Source organism: Diadema antillarum, unplaced genomic scaffold (genome assembly GCF_040938485.1).
Source record: "Diadema antillarum isolate AM-2024a unplaced genomic scaffold, OU_Dant_1.0 seq00000406_RagTag, whole genome shotgun sequence".
Classification (NCBI taxonomy): Eukaryota; Metazoa; Echinodermata; class Echinoidea; order Diadematoida; family Diadematidae; genus Diadema; species Diadema antillarum.
This window is the reverse complement of record NW_027271394.1, coordinates 1,172,351-1,193,996: the sequence shown is the minus strand read 5'-3', so window position 1 is coordinate 1,193,996 and position 21,646 is coordinate 1,172,351. Positions and strand designations below refer to the sequence as shown.

The 21,646-nt window shown below is 38.7% G+C and overlaps 1 protein-coding gene across 1 annotated transcript in view; it reads left to right on the top strand.

Moving 5' to 3' along the window:
* Positions 1-3,247: 3,247 nt before the first annotated feature.
* Positions 3,248-21,646, top strand: part of LOC139732227 (uncharacterized) — a 34,499-nt gene continuing 16,100 nt past the window's right edge. The window contains exons 1-13 of the mRNA XM_071643103.1: positions 3,248-3,314; positions 6,785-6,816; positions 7,968-8,140; positions 8,992-9,063; positions 11,178-11,349; positions 12,991-13,213; positions 15,264-15,358; positions 15,995-16,252; positions 17,819-17,975; positions 18,850-18,987; positions 19,569-19,682; positions 20,358-20,494; positions 21,235-21,371. Of these exons, the coding sequence (XP_071499204.1) occupies positions 3,292-3,314; positions 6,785-6,816; positions 7,968-8,140; positions 8,992-9,063; positions 11,178-11,349; positions 12,991-13,213; positions 15,264-15,358; positions 15,995-16,252; positions 17,819-17,975; positions 18,850-18,987; positions 19,569-19,682; positions 20,358-20,494; positions 21,235-21,371 (1,731 nt within the window). The 5' untranslated portion in view covers positions 3,248-3,291. The remainder of the gene's footprint in view (positions 3,315-6,784; positions 6,817-7,967; positions 8,141-8,991; positions 9,064-11,177; positions 11,350-12,990; positions 13,214-15,263; positions 15,359-15,994; positions 16,253-17,818; positions 17,976-18,849; positions 18,988-19,568; positions 19,683-20,357; positions 20,495-21,234; positions 21,372-21,646) is intronic.

The following is a 21,646-nucleotide window of genomic DNA, read 5'->3' as shown; positions in this document are numbered from 1 at the left end:
AAAACAGATGAAATGAATATGAAACAATTAAAACAGTATGTATACCTTATATTTTCGAAATTTGACGTATATAGAAATACTTAACAAATTTTCTCAGATCGAACATTTCTAGAAAGTTCATTATGACTTTGAAAGGCACTGTATCCTCATACATTTGCAAGAAGGAAAGTAACGGACCTAATATACTCCTGCAAAGGTTGCGCAGTTCCAAACAAATAAGTCAAATGTATGTGGGATAGCATCAAGAGTATTTAACGGAGAAGTGACACACCAATTAATTCTTTTGGTAAGAATCAATTAAAAGCAAAAAAAAAAAAAAAAAAGAGAGATCATTTCATTTTTTGTTAATTAATTACAGAGCTGCTATGATACTCATTCAAGTTTGGCACCAAATTGATTGATAGGGAAAATAATTACCAAAAAAAGGGGGGAAGAGGAGCAGAGAGACAAAAAATGAAGAAGAAGAAAACAATTGGCACATTGATTGAAGTACAGGAGAGTTGGAGGAGGGAACGTGAAAAAACAAAAACACTTTCCATCTATTTGTTAAAATCAGGCGATTACAGGCCTACTTTTAAGCAGATTAAAGTCAAATTATATGCTGAGCAAGTGCTGTTTTCGATGGATTTGATGAATAATAAATCGGATTAGGATGAAAATGCTTGAGTGCCTTCTTCCATAGGCTTACGATTGTAAAATCCCGTTTGAAGATTCCAAATGATATCAGCCTCCGTCAAATACTGTTAGGGTTCATAACAGACGTCCGGGACGGCGTTTAAGGTGTGTGTGTGGGGGGGGGGGGGGGGGGGGGGGAGGGGCAGAGTATATTTGAGAGAAAAGTATATAAAAGAAAGATGAAAATTGAAAAAGGAGTAAAAACCAAAAAAGTAAAAAAAAATCGGACAATCCGTCCAATTGTGAATTCTTGCAAATTTGTCTTCACTGGATAAGGAGGCTATAACAATTCATAATGTCGTTGTAGTGGAACGATATAAAGAAAATATAAACATTTAACATGCATAGTTTCATATTTAGAACATGATTTAAAAAAAAAACATGGATTAATCGCCACTGTACTTCCATCGGTTGAGGCATGCAGAAAGAACAATGCTGCCCTTCACATATTATCATAAGGAGAAACGTAATTTTCATCAAAAATGACATTCATTGTTTCTTTTGTATTCCCTTACGTCATTTTCTAACCATTTGTGTACGACTGTCACGATTTGTTGAATAGTTCATATACAGTGATGACAGCTAGCATGCATTATGAGTTGGCTATATTACCAAAACTTTGTTTCCTCAAACGTCACGTACTGACGTATTCCACTTCTCTATCTGTATGCAATGAGTCCACATGTAGGACTGTGTTTACAGTAAATTCTCCTTTAATCAAACTTTAAAAAAAAATATGCTTTTGTAACAGATTGATTTCCTTCAACTTCACTGATATGATTAGGCACCTACCATTTCTGCATCCACTGAGCAACATTTGGGATAAATGCCTCTCTGAAGGTATTGTTTGATTTGATTTGATTTTTTCACAAAATGCATATATACATACATTACTCACAAATATGCACATAGTTTGTACACGAAATATGTTATTATACATTTTAGTGTGGATCGTCATAAGCTATTCAAAGCTTGACTGGGACGTCCAGTATGAATAACGTTCACATATTATGTACATAAACATCATTAAAAAAAAATGTATTACGCGCGTTCAATTTATTCATAGATAGGGAAATGAGAGAAGGAGAGAGAAAGAAAGAAAAAAAGGGATGGAGAGGAAGAACTAAGAAGAAGGGTACTCTACATCATGGTGGGTAAAGGTATACAAGATTGACATTTCTAACATAGAACATATTGTAACATATTGTTTACCATGGGAAGCAGTGATTTTAGAAATGTTCGAGTTATATAGGGACTAGAGGCCTTAGGTCTATGTGTCGGTCGTGGTATAGGGCCTAACATAGCATAATTAATTCATAAATATTTCGAAACAAAGCCTAATATAATATATCCACTGTTTATTTTTTCTCTTTCTTTCTTTCTTTCTTTCTTTTTTTTCTTTCTTTTTCTTCCCCTCTCTCCCCCCTTCGGTTCTCACTTTATTTCCTCTATTTCTCTCGTTCTCTCCTTCTCTCCCTCTATTTCTCATTCGTGTTTACTACCTTTAAGATGTAAATATGTACAAGTTATGTAAATATGTTTCAGAAGTCTGTATAATTCTCAATTATGAATATTACTCGTCATGGTGATCTGCAAATTTTGCAAGCTATTACATGCTTTTAGTTGGGTCACCCCATTTCCGTTTGTATAAGTACCCTATATTCTGTCAATTCATGCTGATATATTACTGTAATATTATGTGTCAATATGTAAACAAAAATGCAATGTAAAAAATGGAAATGAAACGAATGAATTCAAAATCAAATTCAAATTCAAAGATATAGATATCAATATTTTTCTCAATGAATAGTAACTGCAGAGGGTTTATAAAAGAAATAATTTTACTTTAACTATAATTGTTTCTTTGTTTACTTAAAAACTATGGTAAACCTTAGTATTTATTTTGACTGATTAACATTTTGACATTGGTTGTTTGTATCCATAAAAAAAACAACAACTCTCATTTGTACGTAGAACTATTTTGAAGCACTACCGGTCTATATAACCAGGGAGGTGACCTCCCTGATATAACATATGTTTTATAAAGCTGTGTTTTTGCTTCATCTGCAAATGGTATACACATAATGCCTTTAAGACTGATAATGCCACATAAAAAGGGCAAAGTTTGTGTCTATTGGTTATCACACCTTTAAATACTTTAAGATAATTATCCTAATTATCCCTTCCCAATGATTATCCGTGGTATCCTCGATCCCATTACCCCTCCGCTCCCCTTTCAGCGTAAAACTGCTAAGCATTCCGAGAAAGTGGTCCACCTTGTCATTATGACTTGTGTGCGAACCAGAAACTTCCGACTGGTGGACGTCCGAGTTCATCACGATCGATTGAGTTGACTGTTTACAATTTGCAGAATAAAAATGATTGATATTGATGCAAAGTCCAAGATTCTTACACGTTAGTGATATATTTTTAAACTGCCGTAAAAATTATTTTCGTTCTAACTGATATTTTTTGTATGTCTATACAATCCTAAATCAGCCGAAAGTGTATTTTCCCCTGAAAGGTCAATAGCCCGCAAACCGGAAAGAGAATAATGGCGGCCACCATAGTAGGCTGAAGTCTGCTACATAAGCAAATAGAAATGACAGAAATGTGATGAATTTTGTTCAGCTTTATAGGTAAGTACATATTTTTCACGAAATACCCAAGCTGCTTTTACTATTTGTTGCAGTAAATATACCTTCGTTGCCTTTATCATGATCGAAATGGCCATAAAGTGTCCAGGAGTTTACGATCGTGGCACTGCAACTACGATTCTTTAGCTTTCACATTGCGAATGGTGCAATGGCGCAGCGCATACGCGAAACTTCACTGTATGAGTCCGATGTATGACACTTGTGCACAAGTGCTTCAGCTTCGTTGCACGTAACTGCATACCGTGCATGTCTGGTAGCGATAGCGCGCAATGCTTGTAAAGCCGTCTGTGCATTAAAACTCGGCTTTACACGTTATTTCACTATCAAAATGTTGAGAAAAAAGGAATGATGATGCATGTAAGCAGTGTAACCAAGTCTATCACTGAGTTTCCTTTGGCCTTTTAAGAACCTGACAGTGACATTGTCACTGACAGGAAAGAAGTGTAAATTTACCAAGTAACGTTAACTTATATTATGCACAGAGAAGTTTTTATGATGCTCAGATTAGAGTCTAGTCTATTTTGTTAAATTCAAATTATCATATTTTAAGGCAAAGCCTAATAGTAAATTATGTAAATAAAAGAAATCATGAATAATACAGTTAGAATGGAAGCCTAAAAAATTTGTAGTACAATGTAAAAAGGGGCATTAGGCTTAGTCTAATTTACAATAAAGTTAACGTAGTGTATAATTTATTACTGATATGATACCGTTTTAAGACTAATTTTCTAGTACCTGGGTACCTCACCTCGGACTCTGGAAAAAAAAAAATGTTCAGATTGTGCGTTGTGGCTAAGAACACTATATGGTGTGTGCTGTGGCATTAATAAAATGATCCTCCACCTGTCCACCTATCAATGAACTTCCAACATCGACGTCATCATGACATGTGTTCTACTTTTTTTTCTAGGTTCTTCTTTTGCTGTTTCTATTAAACTTTCAGTGTTCTTCTTCATAATAAATTTTACTGATCTCATGTGCAACCCTCTACAAATGTTTATGATACACTTGTGTTTCTAATCTAGATTCATGTACATTTGTACGTAAAGGACGCTGCCCATACATGTTGTAATTTGACCATAGCACTGTCCAAAATTTGACTGCCTGCAACATGTAAAACCTATGCGTTTACATGTGTTTAAATTTTGTCACAGGAGGTCAAACTTTGGTGCAGATTTTTCAGGTAGATTCTAGATTTCTATGTTATGTAGGTTAATTTACTAATACTAGGAATTGATACTTCTCACAGAGTCTGTTGAGATTGTCATGGGGAAGACATGCGTATTACATGCAGCCAGAGTTGATGTTATGAGAACCCCATCAATGAAATTAATATCATGCATATGTAGATCATTTGCAACCTCTATACATGTACCTGCATTATATGTCTGGTACTTTGTAGCATTACCTTTTGTTTAAAACTGCATGCTGTCGCTCAAGAGCATACTACCTGTATATCCAGTAATATGAGGAAGAGAGGTTTGTAAATTGTAGTATAGCTGCAGTTGACACAATGTGTACCGGTAGGCCTATGTACAATGTAGTCCTGGAAAGGACTGTTGTTTGGCAACAAAAAGAACCTAGAAAGAGTAGAGTTGAGGAGTGAAGTGACGTACAGTGTAGGGAGAGAGTAATTAAGGAAGGCAAGTAGTGACAGTCGAACTCAAGGGCAGCGGTGAGCTGGAAGTTGAGGTTGCACTAACGGAGATATGAGAATAGGAGACAGGGACAGTTGCAAGGAAGAGAATAGAGTGAGAATCAGGTTTGGGGTTTGGAAGTCAGTGGGAGGAGAAAGATGAAACAGAAAAGAGGGAGGAGAGGGGGAAGGAGAAGGGTGGAAAATCATCTGGAGATAAGAGAGAGAAGTGAAAAAGATGTTAAATTCAGAATGATATCACAAAGTGAAGCGAATGAAAATGAAGTGAGTAAAGTGTTTTGACAATGCAGCCGTGGGTTGATCCTAGGAAGGTTTCCTGTGGGAAAGACATTGTGGGAGAGAAAGAATAATGATTAAAAGTGTAGTCTTGAAAAAAGACTCCAGTAGAAAAAGAAATATGGGAGACAAAAACCTCAACTTCCAGCTTACCACTGCCCTTTGACTGTCACCACTTGCTGAGAATGGATATTGCAGTGGTAGTCTTGAAATGTTATTGTACTATTTAAAGTCACATGTATTTCTATTAGTTGTGTCTTGGAAATGTATCGTTGCAGTGAGTTATGACCGTAAAGCATGAAAAAGCTGTTTCTATTGACAGGTTTACAAGTTTTCTGGTTTGGTATCATCCAAGTACTAATAACTTACAAGTTCCTCATGTTGATTATGACAGTTACATTGTAGGCAATTCATATTCCTCCGAGCTCCAACATAGAAAGACATGAAATTGAAGGAATATCTTGATATCTTATTTACAGCAGGTAAAGTTTTAGCTTAAATCTAACATGTGTCACTCTGTATGCTCTTTTTTTCTGTTTGGAGGAATGGCTATTGACCTGTTTCCAATGAGATTTAAACATTGTGTACAGAGCAAAGGTGACATCTAGGTGGGGGCTCAACATACATTGTATTATGAGACTTTGTGATGTGTGTTAACATTGCAATTGTGACAGTATGTTTCAAGTCACATATGAAAACCTGTGACAGGTGTACTAGAACCTAAGCAATATTGAAAAAAGAAGAAGTTAGAAGCCACCCTTTACTACAGGTAAAAGTGAAGTGCAGAGGATTTTTGCAGCAGAAATGAAAAATAATATCTGGATTGTATTGTTCACAGCAAATTATCTCAATGTTGTAATGACCCGTCAACAGTTAACTTTTTGGGAATACATTGTAGGTGTTGCAGTTGCATAATTGTTGACCAAAGGCAGTGCTTTTTGATAATTTTGAGTACAAAGTCAGAGAGGTGTTACACCTAATAACATCATTGCCTCTTCAATTCAAATATCACCATTTATTTTGGTAAAGATAGATGAAACTTTAAAAATTCCATAGTAAAAGAAAATCCCCATTTGATGAAATGTCTGCTGTTCTTTGTGATAATTTTACCTTTTGATTTAAAGTTAGCTTGAATGGTGATATGGCTTTGCACTTCAACTGGTCAAACTGTACAGAGTGCTAATTTTGAAACGACTCAAAGAAAGTTTGCTATGTCGTGAATACCCCCCTGGCTACAGGAACTTGCAGCATAGAAGCATGTAGTCAGGGCATGATCTGGAGAGTGTTTAATGCAAAGTTTTAGCGGAGAGTCACAGCCATTCTTTCAGTTCAATAACACTTTGTGGAGGTGGAGATGTACATGTATGTTGGCCTTGCCATGTCTGAGTTGTGTATGTCACAAAGCATATCATTCACTGCCACTGGCATGTGGTATTTGTGTGTGGTTGAATGGTGCACAAAAGTTTTATGTATCGTTATGTCTAACAATGAGTACTTTAATTGTGGTTTTTCCATGCAGAAAGGCAAATGACCTCAAGGCACAACTTACAGGTAAGAGTGCAGACAGAGTAGAATTTGATATTTTGCTGTTGTTGTTGTTGTTGCATTGGCGGAGTTAAGTTTCAGTTTTGTAATGGCCGCCATAACTGGAAAGACAACTACACTGCAATACCGAAAGTGAATCCATGATAGAAATAAAATCAGAGATGACAGGTTGGGGTCTTTTCAAAGTCAAGATGTGTCTGCTTGAGAACATAAAATTTATCACATTAATGTATCACCATTTTAAGCCTGCTTTGAGCTAAAGAAGATAAAAAGAAATACTGCCAAAAAATGTTTTATTCATGACGCTTCGTTGAGGCTTGTGCCTAGGGAAGTAATGGCAGTAAAGTCAGCCTACTGAGGGTTCTTGAGATTTTTGATTGGATACTACTTCATTTTCCCTCTCAAAGGTTATAGAAACTGTACATAAGTGTCAGCAGTAGCAAGTGTTAGTTGCATTCATAATATTGAAATAAAAGAGACAGTGTATACTCCTGAAAATTGTAAACTTACAATGCAAGCAGATTGTGGAAGAGAAGTATATTTAGTTTTTTTTTCTTCTAAAATAATAATTGCTTGTCCCCAAAAGATGCCCAGGTTAGCCTCTTGACTTTTAGCACTACTCTTCCAGAGGACCCTGCCAGTATCATTACCCAAGCTTTGAATGGTTTCCATTTTTAACTCCTCTAGTCAAGAGGAACGCCGAGGGTAGACTTACTTTTAAAGTTGTTTGAAACTGGCTTAAGGAAACAAAAACAACTTGCCAGTAGAATCTCCTGGACAAGTGTGATATGCTGACCCCAAAATGTATTTGGCTCTCTGTAGGCCAGGCAAATGGTCTAGTGGATTTTGTGTGTGTTTTTTGTAAATGAAATAAGAAAGTAACTAATATGCATCCCAAGGAATATTTTTCTGGTAATGCATTGCAATTTCCTATGCATTTCTCTTTTATACCATTCCTACACAAACTATATTTAGTATAGCAGTTTGCTTTCAGACAAGGTCATATGTACAGAATACCATTTGAACTGTTGTAGTCATCAGCTGAAATTGCTAGTCAAATTTGAGTTGGAAAATTATTCCCTGGTATCCGTGCCATCTGCTCCCTAACCCCACCCTCTCCCCCCACCACCAACACCATCCTTGGGACACGCCCACAGCTGACGGCGGAAGTGATGTGTGGCTGACAAGGCAGGCCCTGCAGGATGCCTATCACAATCTCCTCCTGGGGGACCTGGAGTCTGCTCTCGACAAGAAGCTGGAGCAGGAGCTGTGGAACCATGTCTTCAAGAACCACATCTCGTCGCTGCAACACAAAGCCCGTGACCGTATGGTGAGTAGTGCAAACTTTGATTTTTTTTCCCCCCCAAGTCTGGTCTAGTGACTGACTCCAAACTACAGCTGTATGGGTCTTTTAGTCAAAGTCTTCTGTAACCAAATCTGAAAAACAGCTGGTCTAATGACTGACTCCAAACTATGGATTTGTTAGTCAAAATATTCTTTTGCCAAGTATGAAAAATAACTGGTCTAATGATTGACTCCAGATTATGGGCTTATTAGTAAAAATTATGATGCAGTTATTCAAATCCTTTATTGAAAGTAGTCTAGTATGTTCTAGTCACAGAAAACTTCTGACAAGACCATACAAAATACAAGTTCTTCTGCGCCAGCATAGCAACAGGCAAGAAAGAATTAACACATTGCTGCTTCGTATTGTGTGTTGTGGGTGGTATGAAGATCACTTATTTGCCACCTGTACTTGTACATACAACATTCCTTCCACACATATTCTGAAATGGGGATACACTCCAGAGCTGATTTCCCGTGATACTATTTATCCATGTTAGATTCATGGTTGATATATATGTGTGTGTGTGTGAGATATATTCCAGAAATCAGACAAGCTTTTCAAAAAAAGGAATCAACATTATCCAAAAATTGATGATGGAAAGGACAAGCTGACTTCTAAACAATTTTTGAGATCTACTCTTGTAAGTTGTATGCATTCTCTTGCATGTAGAGTTATTGCTCACTTAATTGATGGGAGTGGAATCATACATATCTAAAGTTACAAAGAAAGAAAATGGTTTAGACATGTATGTGTTTAATAACTTACGTGTATAAAAGAATGGAAACTGTTATCCCTGTTTTGTTTATTTTTCAATTTATTCTTTGCTAAAACAGAATCCCAAGAGATCTGAAGTTCAAGCCATGCTCTCACTTCTTCTGGACAATGCCAGTGGATTCTACATCCAGGTACTGTATCTATGGTGATGCTTTCAACTTGTGCTGCATGTAGTCAATTGTTACTGCATCATATTGTCAGCTGTTTATGTGATTATAGAGCTGATGAATAGTTATAGTGATGAAATCTTCTGGGTGGATGTGTTGCAGTAGATTCTCTCTGCCATTTGTAAGTGATTCGATTAGAGATTGGTGATAAGAAATAGAATGCTGTGTGCTCCAGCACGCGGGGAAAAACAAAAACAAAAACAAATTTATACTGAATATTTGTTCAAAATGATTTCTGCTGACCATCAACATCAAATGCATGCAACGTGGATATGGGAACATAGGGCTAAATATTAAAAGAATCTATCCTTATTTAACCATTTATAAAGTGATTGTTTTAGAAAACTGTCATCTTATGGATATATGTTTTTGTTTTGTTTTGTGTGTGTGTGTGTGGTTTTTGTTTGTTTGTTTGGTTTTTTTTGGGGGGGGGGGGGTGGGGGGAGGGAGCTTTTACATATGTAATTCCGCACTTGTGTAGTGCTTTCTCTTGTATGACAAAGTGTAGTGCTCCACCTTCTCCTCCTGCTCTTGTTTCCAGTTCATGAGTGTGGGTATAGTGTACATTTGTAGGATGATGCGATGGGTTTGACGAATCACAAAATATTTGAGGGATTGCTAGGACGGACAAGCCGTATATCAAATACATCAATACAGCAATGTTCTACGATACTGTGCATGTGTTATCTGGCAAGTTGTTAAATACTGTAAAAGTGGATATTTTCGCGCTTTGCACGGTAAGAAGAGTTTTGCGAGTTTTTGATTCCGCAGAATCAAGACATCAACTACTGGAACATATGGCACGCAAAAATATTTGTGTGCTTTTATTTTCGCACTAGCTTCTGGTTGTACGAAATGCGCGAAAATTTCAACACCGTGAAAAATTCCACTTTTACAGTAGTCATGAGCAATTGACAAATCACCTTGTATTCATTTTGAATTCATAACTGTGGCACAATATTCTCTCTGTAAGAATGATCCATTATTAGCAGATATTTAGAATCTGACAACCTTCATATGTTACTAGTTATGATTTGTGCATAACTTTAGATTACATTGGAACATTTTCTTTTCAAAGAAAGCAATGCAAGATTTACATCTTTGTCAAGAAAAGCTTCGCCAGATATGTACAATATTATGTGAATTTAGAACTCGGGAAGATTTGTGACACACTTGATGAAAGCTTTGGTTTATTGGACATGCTGCCGTCTAGGGATCTACCACAATTCATGCTATAACAATAGTAAAATGATGTAAACAATATTTTCTTTGTATTGTTCTAGTACAATGACATCACACAGTGTTGTTGGGTTCCTTGTATGGCTAGAGAGGATGGTGCATTACTGTAAAAGTGGAAATTTTCATGGATGGAATTTTTTGCGCATTTCCTGCAACATCAAAGTGATGCGAAAATAATTAAATGCTCATACATTTTTTGCTAGTTATATGTAATATTATATTACATGAAGATCTCTGATTTCAAAGTAGGTGTATTGTAGAGGTACAAAGCAATTGTCGTGTTATTGTAGTTTTCTCAATATTTGCTAGTCTTGTAGCGTGAAAACATTTGCTCTTATAATACGGACTGTTCACTTTTTACTGTAGTATAAACGTGCTGCTGAAGCAATTAGCTGCCATGGCAGCTGTGAGCTGTTTGAAGTGCTCGCTCAGTCAGCATACTGTAAAAGTGGATATTTTCGCGCGACTAATATTTCGCGCTTGGCCGTGTCAGAAGAGTTTCGCATGTTTTTAATTCCGCGGAATCAAGACATCACGCACAGGAACAAATGGCAAACAAAAAATTTTGTGTGCTTTTATTTTCGCGCTAGTTTCTGGTTGCGCGAAATGCGCAAAAATTTCAATGCCGCGAAAATTTCCACTTTTACAGCAACCATCCACAAAATTGGAAACAGGAGAAATTTATATGACCTGGCCGAATGCAAAGAATTGTTCACCCACAATTTCTGGTTTTACAGTAAATCAACCCAAATTTTTGAGATGTATGTGTTGAAGGAAACTTCCTCCCTAAGAATAGGCTGGTTTCATGTCATGTGGTATTGATGCATTATTCTCCACAGCTCCTGCAAGAGATCTGCAGTGCATTTGACGTCCAGCTGCCGTGCCGTATCAAGGCACGCCGGCTGGGGCTGTTCAAGGAGTTGCTGCCATCGTCCCAGAAACTGATCCAGCCCAAGGCGACATCTTGTCTCTACATCTGCCAGCACTGCCTGGTCCATCTCGGAGACTTGGGTAAGCAGATGTCTATGCCTTTACATTTGCCAGTCAAGTCCCACCACACCACATTTCTGTAGTGGGGTACTTTACCTTTTTATGCTGATTTTTTTCACTCTTTATTGTTGGCATTTCACCTGTCAGAGTTAAAAAATCAGATTGTCTGTTCAAAACTTATGTACATGCAGTCATAAGTTTCAGTTGTGTAAAGGGAAGATGTCATACTATTAAGAAGTTTGGATGTCAGCCAGTGTACTGTAAGTGAATTCTTTGAACAGTCCTTCTGCTGATACTGTTGAGACATCATCAAGTAATGCCTTCAAGTCTGAACTTGATGACGATTGGAAACAGTAGTATGATAGATTTAATCCAAAGTGCATAAACTGACCACCTTGTGGATACATCAATTGAACTTTTCAGGTTCAGGATTAGATCTGTTAAATGGCCCTCTGCAGGTCTTTTCACTTAGTGGGCGTGATCAAGGGTAATTCATTCTAATAATTCAAGTAATTTAGTCAATTCCATGTGCTGCCCTTATTAGATAGGAACTCTACAACAATTTGTGATGTCACAATAGGAGAATAATATTACGGAAAAATAGAGTACATTTTACACATCATCAAATTTTATGAAAAATACACATTCCTTCACCAGACAAGAACCTGCCTCTTTAAGTAGACCATCTTTGAAGTACATTATGACAAAGTTAACATTATTTCATAGCTTGAAGGGCTAGCAGAGAGAGTTATGCCTGATGCATGTGGATGCTTTGTTGATGCTGCATTATCATTAGATATATTTGTTGTTGTTATAACACTTCCCCCCCCCCCCTCCTTCTTGATAGTGATAACGATAATAATGATGATAAATATCTTTACTGATGTCATACTTTTGTGGGGAGCTTTCCATCTTTAACTTACTTCATGGATTGACATGAATCTTGGTCGATACTTTGGGGCAGCACAGAGGTGAACCAATTAGATTTTGCATTATGAAATCAAAACTCATTGTACAATTATATGTGCTTGTACTTCTGTATCATCATCATAGTTAGCATCATGAATTATTCGGGATTTGTTGTTTTGTAATGAAATGAGTTTAGAGCACTGGAAGTAAGTGTCTCTGGTACGTCTAGTAGGACCTAGGGGGCGTGCGGTGACCCCATGACCTTAAGAGTTGTAGTGGGGGGCACGGGCCGCACATAGGTATACTCTTGCTTGGGCAGTGAAGAGCGAGCAGTTCTTAGCTGACTCTTCACATAGGCGGATGTGGTCCATGGTGTGTCTCCCTGTGCTTTGTTGTGTATTGTATACGCTGTGTGTATCAGCTCTTCGTGCGGCGGTGACAGTTTGCACCGTGGCAGACAAACTCTCCGGATTGGCGAGTATGGTAATAAAGTTTCTTCTCCGCATGCACTTTTCTTGTCGCTTGTGAATTAATGATGTCGACTCGGCGTGATATGGAGATGTGGTCTGATTACTGTGAGCGTGAGTGAAATGTCTGTGAATATAAACCCCAAAAAGATCCCACATACAAGTTGTAGCTGGAGAAATCCGGTAATATTACATTTTCAATTGAGAATTTAGTAAAGCATTGTACGGATAGAATGTGAGCTTTTTTACCCGCTACACTTACCTGCTGCCTTCTGATTGCACCCAGCTCGCTACCGCAATGACACCCAGCAGGCCGAGAGCTTCTACTGTCATGCGGCCAGCCTGGTGCCATCCAACGGTCAGCCGTATAACCAGCTGGCCATTGTCTCTGCCGCCAAGGGAGACCAGCTGTCCATGGCTTTCTACTACATCAGGAGCATCGCCGTCAAGCACCCCTTCCCCGCTGCTGCCACCAACCTCCAGACAACGTATGCCAAGCTTGTTGACAGGTAAAGTCGATGATGATATCACAGTAATGTTTTGGCCTATGTGCCATGTACATACCTCTTGTTTATCTTTCATCATCTGCAGAAGAAAATCTAAGGTGTTTAGTACTAAATTCTTATTATCAATGTAGTTTTTTGCACTCTTTATACCCCCGCCAAACGAAGTTTGAAGGGGGTATATAGGAATCAGCGGACGGTCGGGCGGTCGGGCGGTCGGGCGGTCGGGCGGTCGGGCGGTCGGTCCGTTGCAAATCTTGCGTCGCGAACTACTTCCTCAGTTTTCAACCGATTCCCATAAAACTTGGCACAGATGTGTGCCTTGGGTTGTAGATGTGCAAGACATATTTTTTTACAGTACCCAAAAGTACGTTGCCATGGTAACGGCATATTATGGGCAAAAATGGGTACAAATCTTGCGTCGCGAACTCCTCCCACAGTTTTTGATCAATTTTTATGAAATTAGGTACAGATGTTCATCTGAATATGTTAATGTGCAAGACACATATTTCCGCAGTGGCAAAAAGTGCGTTGCCATGGTAACGGCATGTTATTGGTAAAATATAGGGCAAAATGCTTCATGGCAAAACTGCTTCATCAGTGTTCTTCCAATTCTCATGGAATTCATATTGAATGTTTGTCTTAGGATATAGGTCAGCATGACACATTTCTTGACAGTGACAAAAAGTATGTTGCCATGGTAACAGCTCACATATTATGAGCCAAAATGATGGAAAATTTTGTGTTGCAAACTACTTCCTCAGTTTTTGCCCAATTTCCATGAAACTTGGTACAGATGTGTGCCTTTGGTTGTAGATGTGCAAGACGCATTTTTCGACAGTATCCGAAAGTACGTTGCCATGGTAATGGCATATTAATGGCAGAAGATCAAGGAAAGATCTTGCGGATTTAACTACTTCCTCAGTTTTTTGACCAAAGCTTATGAAATGTTGTTTTGACCAAAGCTTATGAAATGTTGTTTGGCGGGGGTATAACCAGTCGCTGTAGCGACATTTCTAGTTTATTATTGTTGTTGGTGTCATAGATTGTTGCACCACACATTTTTTTTTGTTAATTTCTGTGTTTTTTTTTATGTGATGCATTGTTTTGATTTTTTTGAGCTGGTCCTTTGTTTCTGTAGACTCTCGATTCCTGTGCTTACATTATTAATCCTCATTTTGTACATCTAACAGCCTCAAACCTGTCTGAATGTAAATTACCCTTTGCTATATGTTGGTTGTATCATAGGTCATTTCTAATATATTGTGTGATTATGATGCTGTGTTCTCTTGTGCTTTCTTTTCAATGCTGGCTCTTTCCTAATTTAGCAATGTCATAAAGAGGTCTCACCTTTTTGTGTCCATCATTATTATAATTGCAGATATGTGTGAAAATGGTGTCCTGTCTGGAACTGATTTTATGCTCAAGCAAAAGCTTGCCCCTTTTTTCATTCATCTAGATCAGTTTGTATTCACAGAGCAAGAGCATTTTCACAGTTGTTCGTGATTACAGTTGAACCTCTCTTATCCGGCCTCCCTTTATCCGGATCTCTCTATTATACGGACGCAATCTCGCCGTGATTTTCTTTTTTTTAAAATAATTACGGGAGGAAAGGGGGATTCCCAACTCCTTGAGAACTCCTACACAAACACACATGAATTACATATACTTGATACATTTCTTAATAATTATTTAGCCCATTAGGTAAATCATCCCAAGAATTTATAAAAGAAAATGATTTCATTCTTGCAAACACGAACCTCTATTTTGAGGTCTGTTACTGAGTGTAACAATGAAAAGGTTGCAGTATAACACATTACTGCATGTGGTACTACAATGGGCTACATCAGTACATGTGTATATAATTATGTACATGTATAAAGCATTGAGTCTCCCGTATCCGGCCAAATCCCTTATCCGGATGAGCCCCGGTCCCGACTTGTCCGGATACGAGAGGTTCAACTGTATGTATATTAGTGATATTTGTTACATTGCAACAAGAATCCCAGACGTGTTAAGTTACAAACACCCTCCCCTCCAATGATTTAATATTTAGGGATGAAGTGAAGATCTTCAAGATGAGGGAAGTTGAGCTGATACATTACTTCATCAAGTTCCATGCCATCATCTACCTGGCTACCTGCGAGCAAGGTGAGTTAAAAATACAAATGTAGGTAATGTTGTCAAGAGTTTGATCACTCGCAGTGAATCACAGAAGGAAAGTAAACAAATTTAGAGGCTTTTTTATGATGATTGTCAGTCAGAAGGTGAAGAGCATAATGGTCCTCTGGAATGCAAGGTTTGAATTGCCACGAAGAGATAAGATCAGTGGGCTTTAAATCCAAAGAGATAAACTGTCTTGGAGAGGAAATTGATTCAGTCAGAACGTCATATTTTCAATTCCTTGAATTGACATGGACAAGCATTGAAAAGTCAAAATGGAGTAAGTATCAATAAATCACCCGACACAGGCTCCTTTGCAAAAAGCTCTCTTGGTCACATTCACGTGATATTGCAAAGTTGTTGACTAAAAACACCCCAAAACAACAACAACCAAAAGAAACCCCCCAAACCCCCAAATCGTAATTTCATAGAGATTCAAAACAGATTGTTACCTTCGCTTTTATTTCGGGCCACTACACATCTTTATAGAGCCACCAAAATTTCAACTTTGAAGATTTCAGTGGTCTGAACAGGCCACCAGACAAGTTGAAGTATCGAGCCCTGGCATATGTCATATGGTTGTAGTTCAATAGTTCACGAATGCCTTTCATTCTCTGGTTGCAGATCTTCAGGTGGCTGGTTCCATCAAGGAGAAGCTGGAGGAGAATTTCCGCAGCCACCTCTCCCAGGAGGCCCTGACCAGCCGCCAGCTCAACCAGATGTCGGCCATCAACCTCTTTGCCCTCCACAGCATCCTGCAGCACACGGACAACGGCGTGTCCAAGCCGACTGGCGAGCTGGCTGGACTGACCAGTGGGTCGGACGCCGGGCCGTATGCAGCCAACAACCAGCAGTGCTGGACCCTTGTCATGAGCTTCACATGTAAGGCTTCCCAGGGTCATGCAGATTTGCCAATTGTTTAATACATTTTTGCATTTTTTGCACTTTTTTTAGCCAAAAATACTGCAGGTTTCATCGGAAACGCTGTTTTTCCCAAATTGTATTAACGATAATAACGGCTACTTATTAGCGCACTGGTCCACTTTTCGGTGCTCTTGGTGCTTCAAGAAAAATACATGTACAAACATAAGAGAGTGAGGGAGAAAATAGTAAACAAACTGACAAGCAAGCAAAAATGGAACACAGTTCTGCTGGACATTGTTGATTAATTACATTTATGTAATTATTAATGCAAGAGGAACAAATAGGTTTTCAGTTTTGATTTGAATGTTTCTGTCCAAGAAAGCTGACATAATTGTATAGGTAGTTGATTCCAGAGTTTTGATACACATGTGTATTGTGGGAAAGGTAAAAATACTGTTTTTCCAGGGATAATATGCCTTTTTATAAGCCCTCAGAATGCTCGATGCTGTTAACAAGGTTGGCATTCCTGGCCGTGTGATCATGTGGCAAGCCTGTCAGCCACTTGCAGTATTGGATTGTCAGTCAGTTTGAACCATAATGCACACTGTGCTTCAGTGATTGTGATGATATTTTGCCAAATAGCATCAATTTGATGGCTTTTGTGTACACATTGAGGCAGTTATCATCAAACAAATGTAAGACACAATTATTTAAAGCACATCCATTTCATCATGTTATGTTCGCTACATGTACCTTTCAGCTGTTGTGCACATCATTTAGTGTTCTTTTTTACTTTTATAAGTGAAAGTGCTCAAATGACTTGTTATATTCGGATTTTGTTCCCTTTTTTTTAAACCCCAGGAGAGAAACTTTCATTAGGATAAAAAATGTAGGAATCTCAATGTCAATGTTACAGACAGCATTCCATGTAGTATGTCAAGTAATTTCTCTTACAACTAGAGAAGCACTCTGAGAGCGCAGACCTCTGCCAAGCATGCAAATCATTTTTGTTCTTCCATAGAGATATCAGTGATTTCCACCCATACGTACTTACAGCATTGTGTGCTGAAAGTTGCCTGTTTTTCCAATATAGAAGCCTTTGTTACGTCATAAACCCTCAGCTGCATGGCGCGCCTCACCTTAACAGAAACTAGAGCACGCACTTTAGTGCGCGCATGCAAACTTCAAATACGCGCAGCCTGGACTCCCAAGTTCATTGACCCTACCTGCCAAAATATCAAAAATCCTTCATAAATTCCCCCAAAATTATCGGATCACTACCAAAAGTTAATCGTTTGTCACTGGTGTCATTCTCAACCTTTCCTGCAAGTTTCATCCCAATCCGTTAACCACTTTTTGAGTTATTTTGCACACGGACAAACTAACTAACTAACTAACTAACTAACGAACGAACGAATGAATGAACACACAAACCAACAGTAACGAAAACATAACCTCCTCCCTTGGCGGAGGTAATTATTATACTGCCCAGATAGTACCCAGTCAACACACATATCAGGTTATCAATGCTTTCCTACTTATAGTGTGTACCTTCTCCCCTACCCCTCCCATACCCCCTGGCAGTCAACCTAGTCCAGATGATGCTGCACTATGCTCCCCTGAAGTCTGGGGACACGGCTGTGGATGCCTGGCCCGGACTGCCCGCTGTACACCTCCTCCTTGGCTGGATCTTTCTCCAGAAGGGTATCTTTGATGACCCTGTGCTGTCCACAAAAACTGGGTACGTGTCTCAAGGCACCTTCAAGAGTTTTTCTCTGTATGGAATTGGCATTTGAAGGGGAGTCACCCCAAATAGAAAAGTTGTGTATTAGAAACAATGCTTGAAAAGGAATTACTGTTCAAGTGGATATTTCTGCACACTTGGGTAATTTTTCGTGCCCGACTTGGTAAGATGAGTTTCACATGTATTTAATTTGAGCGGTAAGAATTAAGGGTTTCTGGGACGAACACTGTACTAGGGCTTTCTATAGCTCAGTCGGTAGAGAACTGGGCTAGCAATCCGGAGGTCTCGGGTTCGAATCCCGATGGAATCCCATTTTCTTTGCTCATTTTTCCACTAATGTTTTTAATTCCGTGGAAACAAGACATTAATTGCTGGAACATATGGCAAGCAGAATTATTTGTGTGCTTTTATTTTTGCGCTACTTTGTGGTTGCACGAATTACGTGAAAACTTAAACATTGCAAAAATATCCACTTTCACAGTAGTCAGTGAAAATCTTCTGGAATCAGGCAAATGATGTGAGAAGTAAGATTTCCTGAAGTTGGGGTAGCTAGGGGATGTTGGTGGTGCATTACGAGCCAGAAACAATTGTTTTGTTTTGGTTTTTATTTGTGTACAAACTTATGGGGTTCTAATGACAGTTAGGCAATAGCTACTCTACCTGTGGTGTACCTGGAGTCCCACGAATGGTCATTTTCTGACCCATTTGCGACCTCAGTATGCCTTCCATTCACGGTACACACCTGTTGATGCATGCATGTATGTGTGTATGGCATACAGTAATTATAAATTGTCACTACTGGGATATCTGTTTGCATGTCATCTGCAAAGTAAATGTGTGTGATTTTTCTATGCTGTTGTCATTATTGCAGAGTGTGGAGCAAGCTAGCGAGGGTGTTGACGTCACTCCAGGTGGACTCTTCACCCCAGGAAGATGACTCCACCAGCTCCCTACCCCTCCCTGAAGATAGTCTCCTAGATGGATTCACACCCATCCAAGAGGCCCAAAGGTATGCATCATATATATTATCCCCTCTTGTATTTTTTTGTTAACCCGTTGAAGACTAGTCCCAGGTGTCTATGGGAAAACATGTGTTATAGCAAAATCTCAAAACCCTCAGTGGGTTAAATGAAAGAAGCTCTTTCAATCCTGTGCTCCTATCTGTGTGAATGTCAGTAGTTTGACAAGTATGGAAGATTGACAAAAAAAAAATTTTTAATGTGTTATTTTGGAAAATTTCAATCTGTTGTTTTTCTATTTCTTAAATATAGGGGTTGGCAAATGTTTGGTTTGTCAAAATCAAACTTTATGAAATTGTATATTCACCACACAGAATCAAAGGGATTGAACTACACAGAAGAGTTCCTGAAACTTGGAGGAGTTAAAGAAAGAATGATTGCCATTATTTATGAAGTCTTTGTTTTACACATGCCTATTGTAGCAAAATGATGGGCAAGGTGTCATCTCTAGCATGCTCAGGCCAGAAACTATATGTGCAGCTCACTGCAGCTGACTTGTCCCCATTGTATTCCCCTTACTCTGTCAAGTCTGATCATTTGATCCTTCTATGTTGTTTTTCCCACACTGCAGGGATCTGGACTTTGGCCTTGGAAAGCATCAGGGGTGGAACCGTGCGGCCATGAACCGAGAGAGGTGCCAGCGTCTGGCCGGCCAGGGGAAGTGGCTTGCCCACCACCAGCCCAGGTGGGTGACATGAATTGCATAAACAGAAACAAAACTAGAACTAAAACAAAAATAATAACAGACAACAAACTACTGTTAATGCAAAAGTTTTTGCGCATTTCGCACTACTTTTGGCTTGTGCAAACTTTAAAACCCACAAAAATATCTGCACAATTTTTCTCTGCACATATTTAATGGGTTGATAATCATGCAGCGCGAATTCATGGACCTGCGAATATGTATTTGAGCTGCTCAGCGCAAAAAAGTAATCGCGCTCGAGTGTGGATGCTTACAGTAAATAAACAAAACACGCACACACACGCACAAGGTGGAACACTACCCTTTGAACGCTGAGAGCCCTATTGGTGTGTTTGGCAAGCCATGTGTTCGGAAAACTATGAAATAGGACAATTACAAATTTGCAATACAAGGTAGCCTCTTGGAGCATGTGCATGGGCAATACGCAAATCACACATTGAACATGTATACCCACTGCACATCCCCGTGTGAGAATTTCGTCAGCAAATGCCATATTCTGATAAAAGTTGTAAGCATTTTAGGAATTACCACATGAATGATAATACACTTGGAGTGAATTAATGTGTGGGGCATCACCAAACTGTCTCCCTATTACAATAAAAGCTCAGCCTAGATTGACAAAGTTTTCTCCGTAATGTGTCGTATCGAATCCAAAAGCCTGCTGAAGGTTGAGACGTCCACTTCCGGCAAGCTAGTCTTCACCAGCCCCCTCGGTGATGATGTAACATCTCGGCGGGCCTCCCATCACCAGCAGCGACAACAGAGGGCGGCAAAGACATCTGCCAGCCAGAAAGGTGGGTGTGCCTTGTCTTAACCTTACCTGTGCACATTTGACAGTGTGTGTTCATTTTACAACTAAGACGTGATTCAAACTTTGCAATTCTTGCATTGAGGTTTTGTATTTCGTATCTTGTATGAGCTCCAAGAACTCTACACCAGCTCTAGAGGAGATTTTATTCACTTTTCTTTCCTCCCTTCCTTTCTCTATTTCTTCCAATCAATCAATCTATCTATCTATCTATCTATCTATCTATCTATCTATCTATCTATCTATCTATCTATCTATCTATCTATCTATTTATCTGTCTATCTGTGTATCTCTTAGGATGCCTTTTGCTTGCTCTACTATTGAATGATTAGGGCAGTCCATGTACTTGTGCTGAAGATTTTGAAAAATAACACAGCAAGGAATAAAAGTTACACACAGACTTGTGAAATCAGGGAAGAAAAAAGAAAGCAAAGTAGGAGTGAACTAGGAAAATGAAAACATCAACACTGACAGTCTTTTCTTTTGAACTTCATAAATAATCATTGATTTTATTGTGAGTGACATTATGAATGTAAAAGTTTTAAATTGCTTTGCAATTCATTGTGAATATTTCTAATTAATTCAGAGTAAAAAGTCCTGACATATAATGTTTATGCCTGCATTGGGTTATGAGACGTTGCATGATTAATTCAGGGAGGGGTCACCCCTTGTCTCCATCAGAAAGAATCAATCAGTCATTTGTTATCCTTGTTCCCACTCCCCCAGGCCATGAAGCTGTCCCTAAACCTGCGTCAACCGAGAGAGATGCTGGCAAGAAGGTGGGACGAGAGAGTGCTACAAAGCGTGATGCGAGCTGGGAGAAGAGTGAAGATGACGCACAAACCAAAAACAGTGGTGTGCAGGTATGCTGCTTTGATGTGGAAGTTCCTCTGATATAGCAACATCTCAAAATAGAATTACAAATCAAAAATTACAAAAAATTATAAAGAAATAGACCTGGGATTGTGTTTGTAGAGAACTCTGTTTTATTTCTCAGCAATCTTCTGATGATGTCTCAGGGGAGAGATTATCTTGGTAAAGCTGTACAGTATTATTATGACACCCTGGTGTCCTCAACATATTCAATGTACATTGAGCATTGCCTTGAGAAGCAACCGAGATACGGGAAAATTTGTAT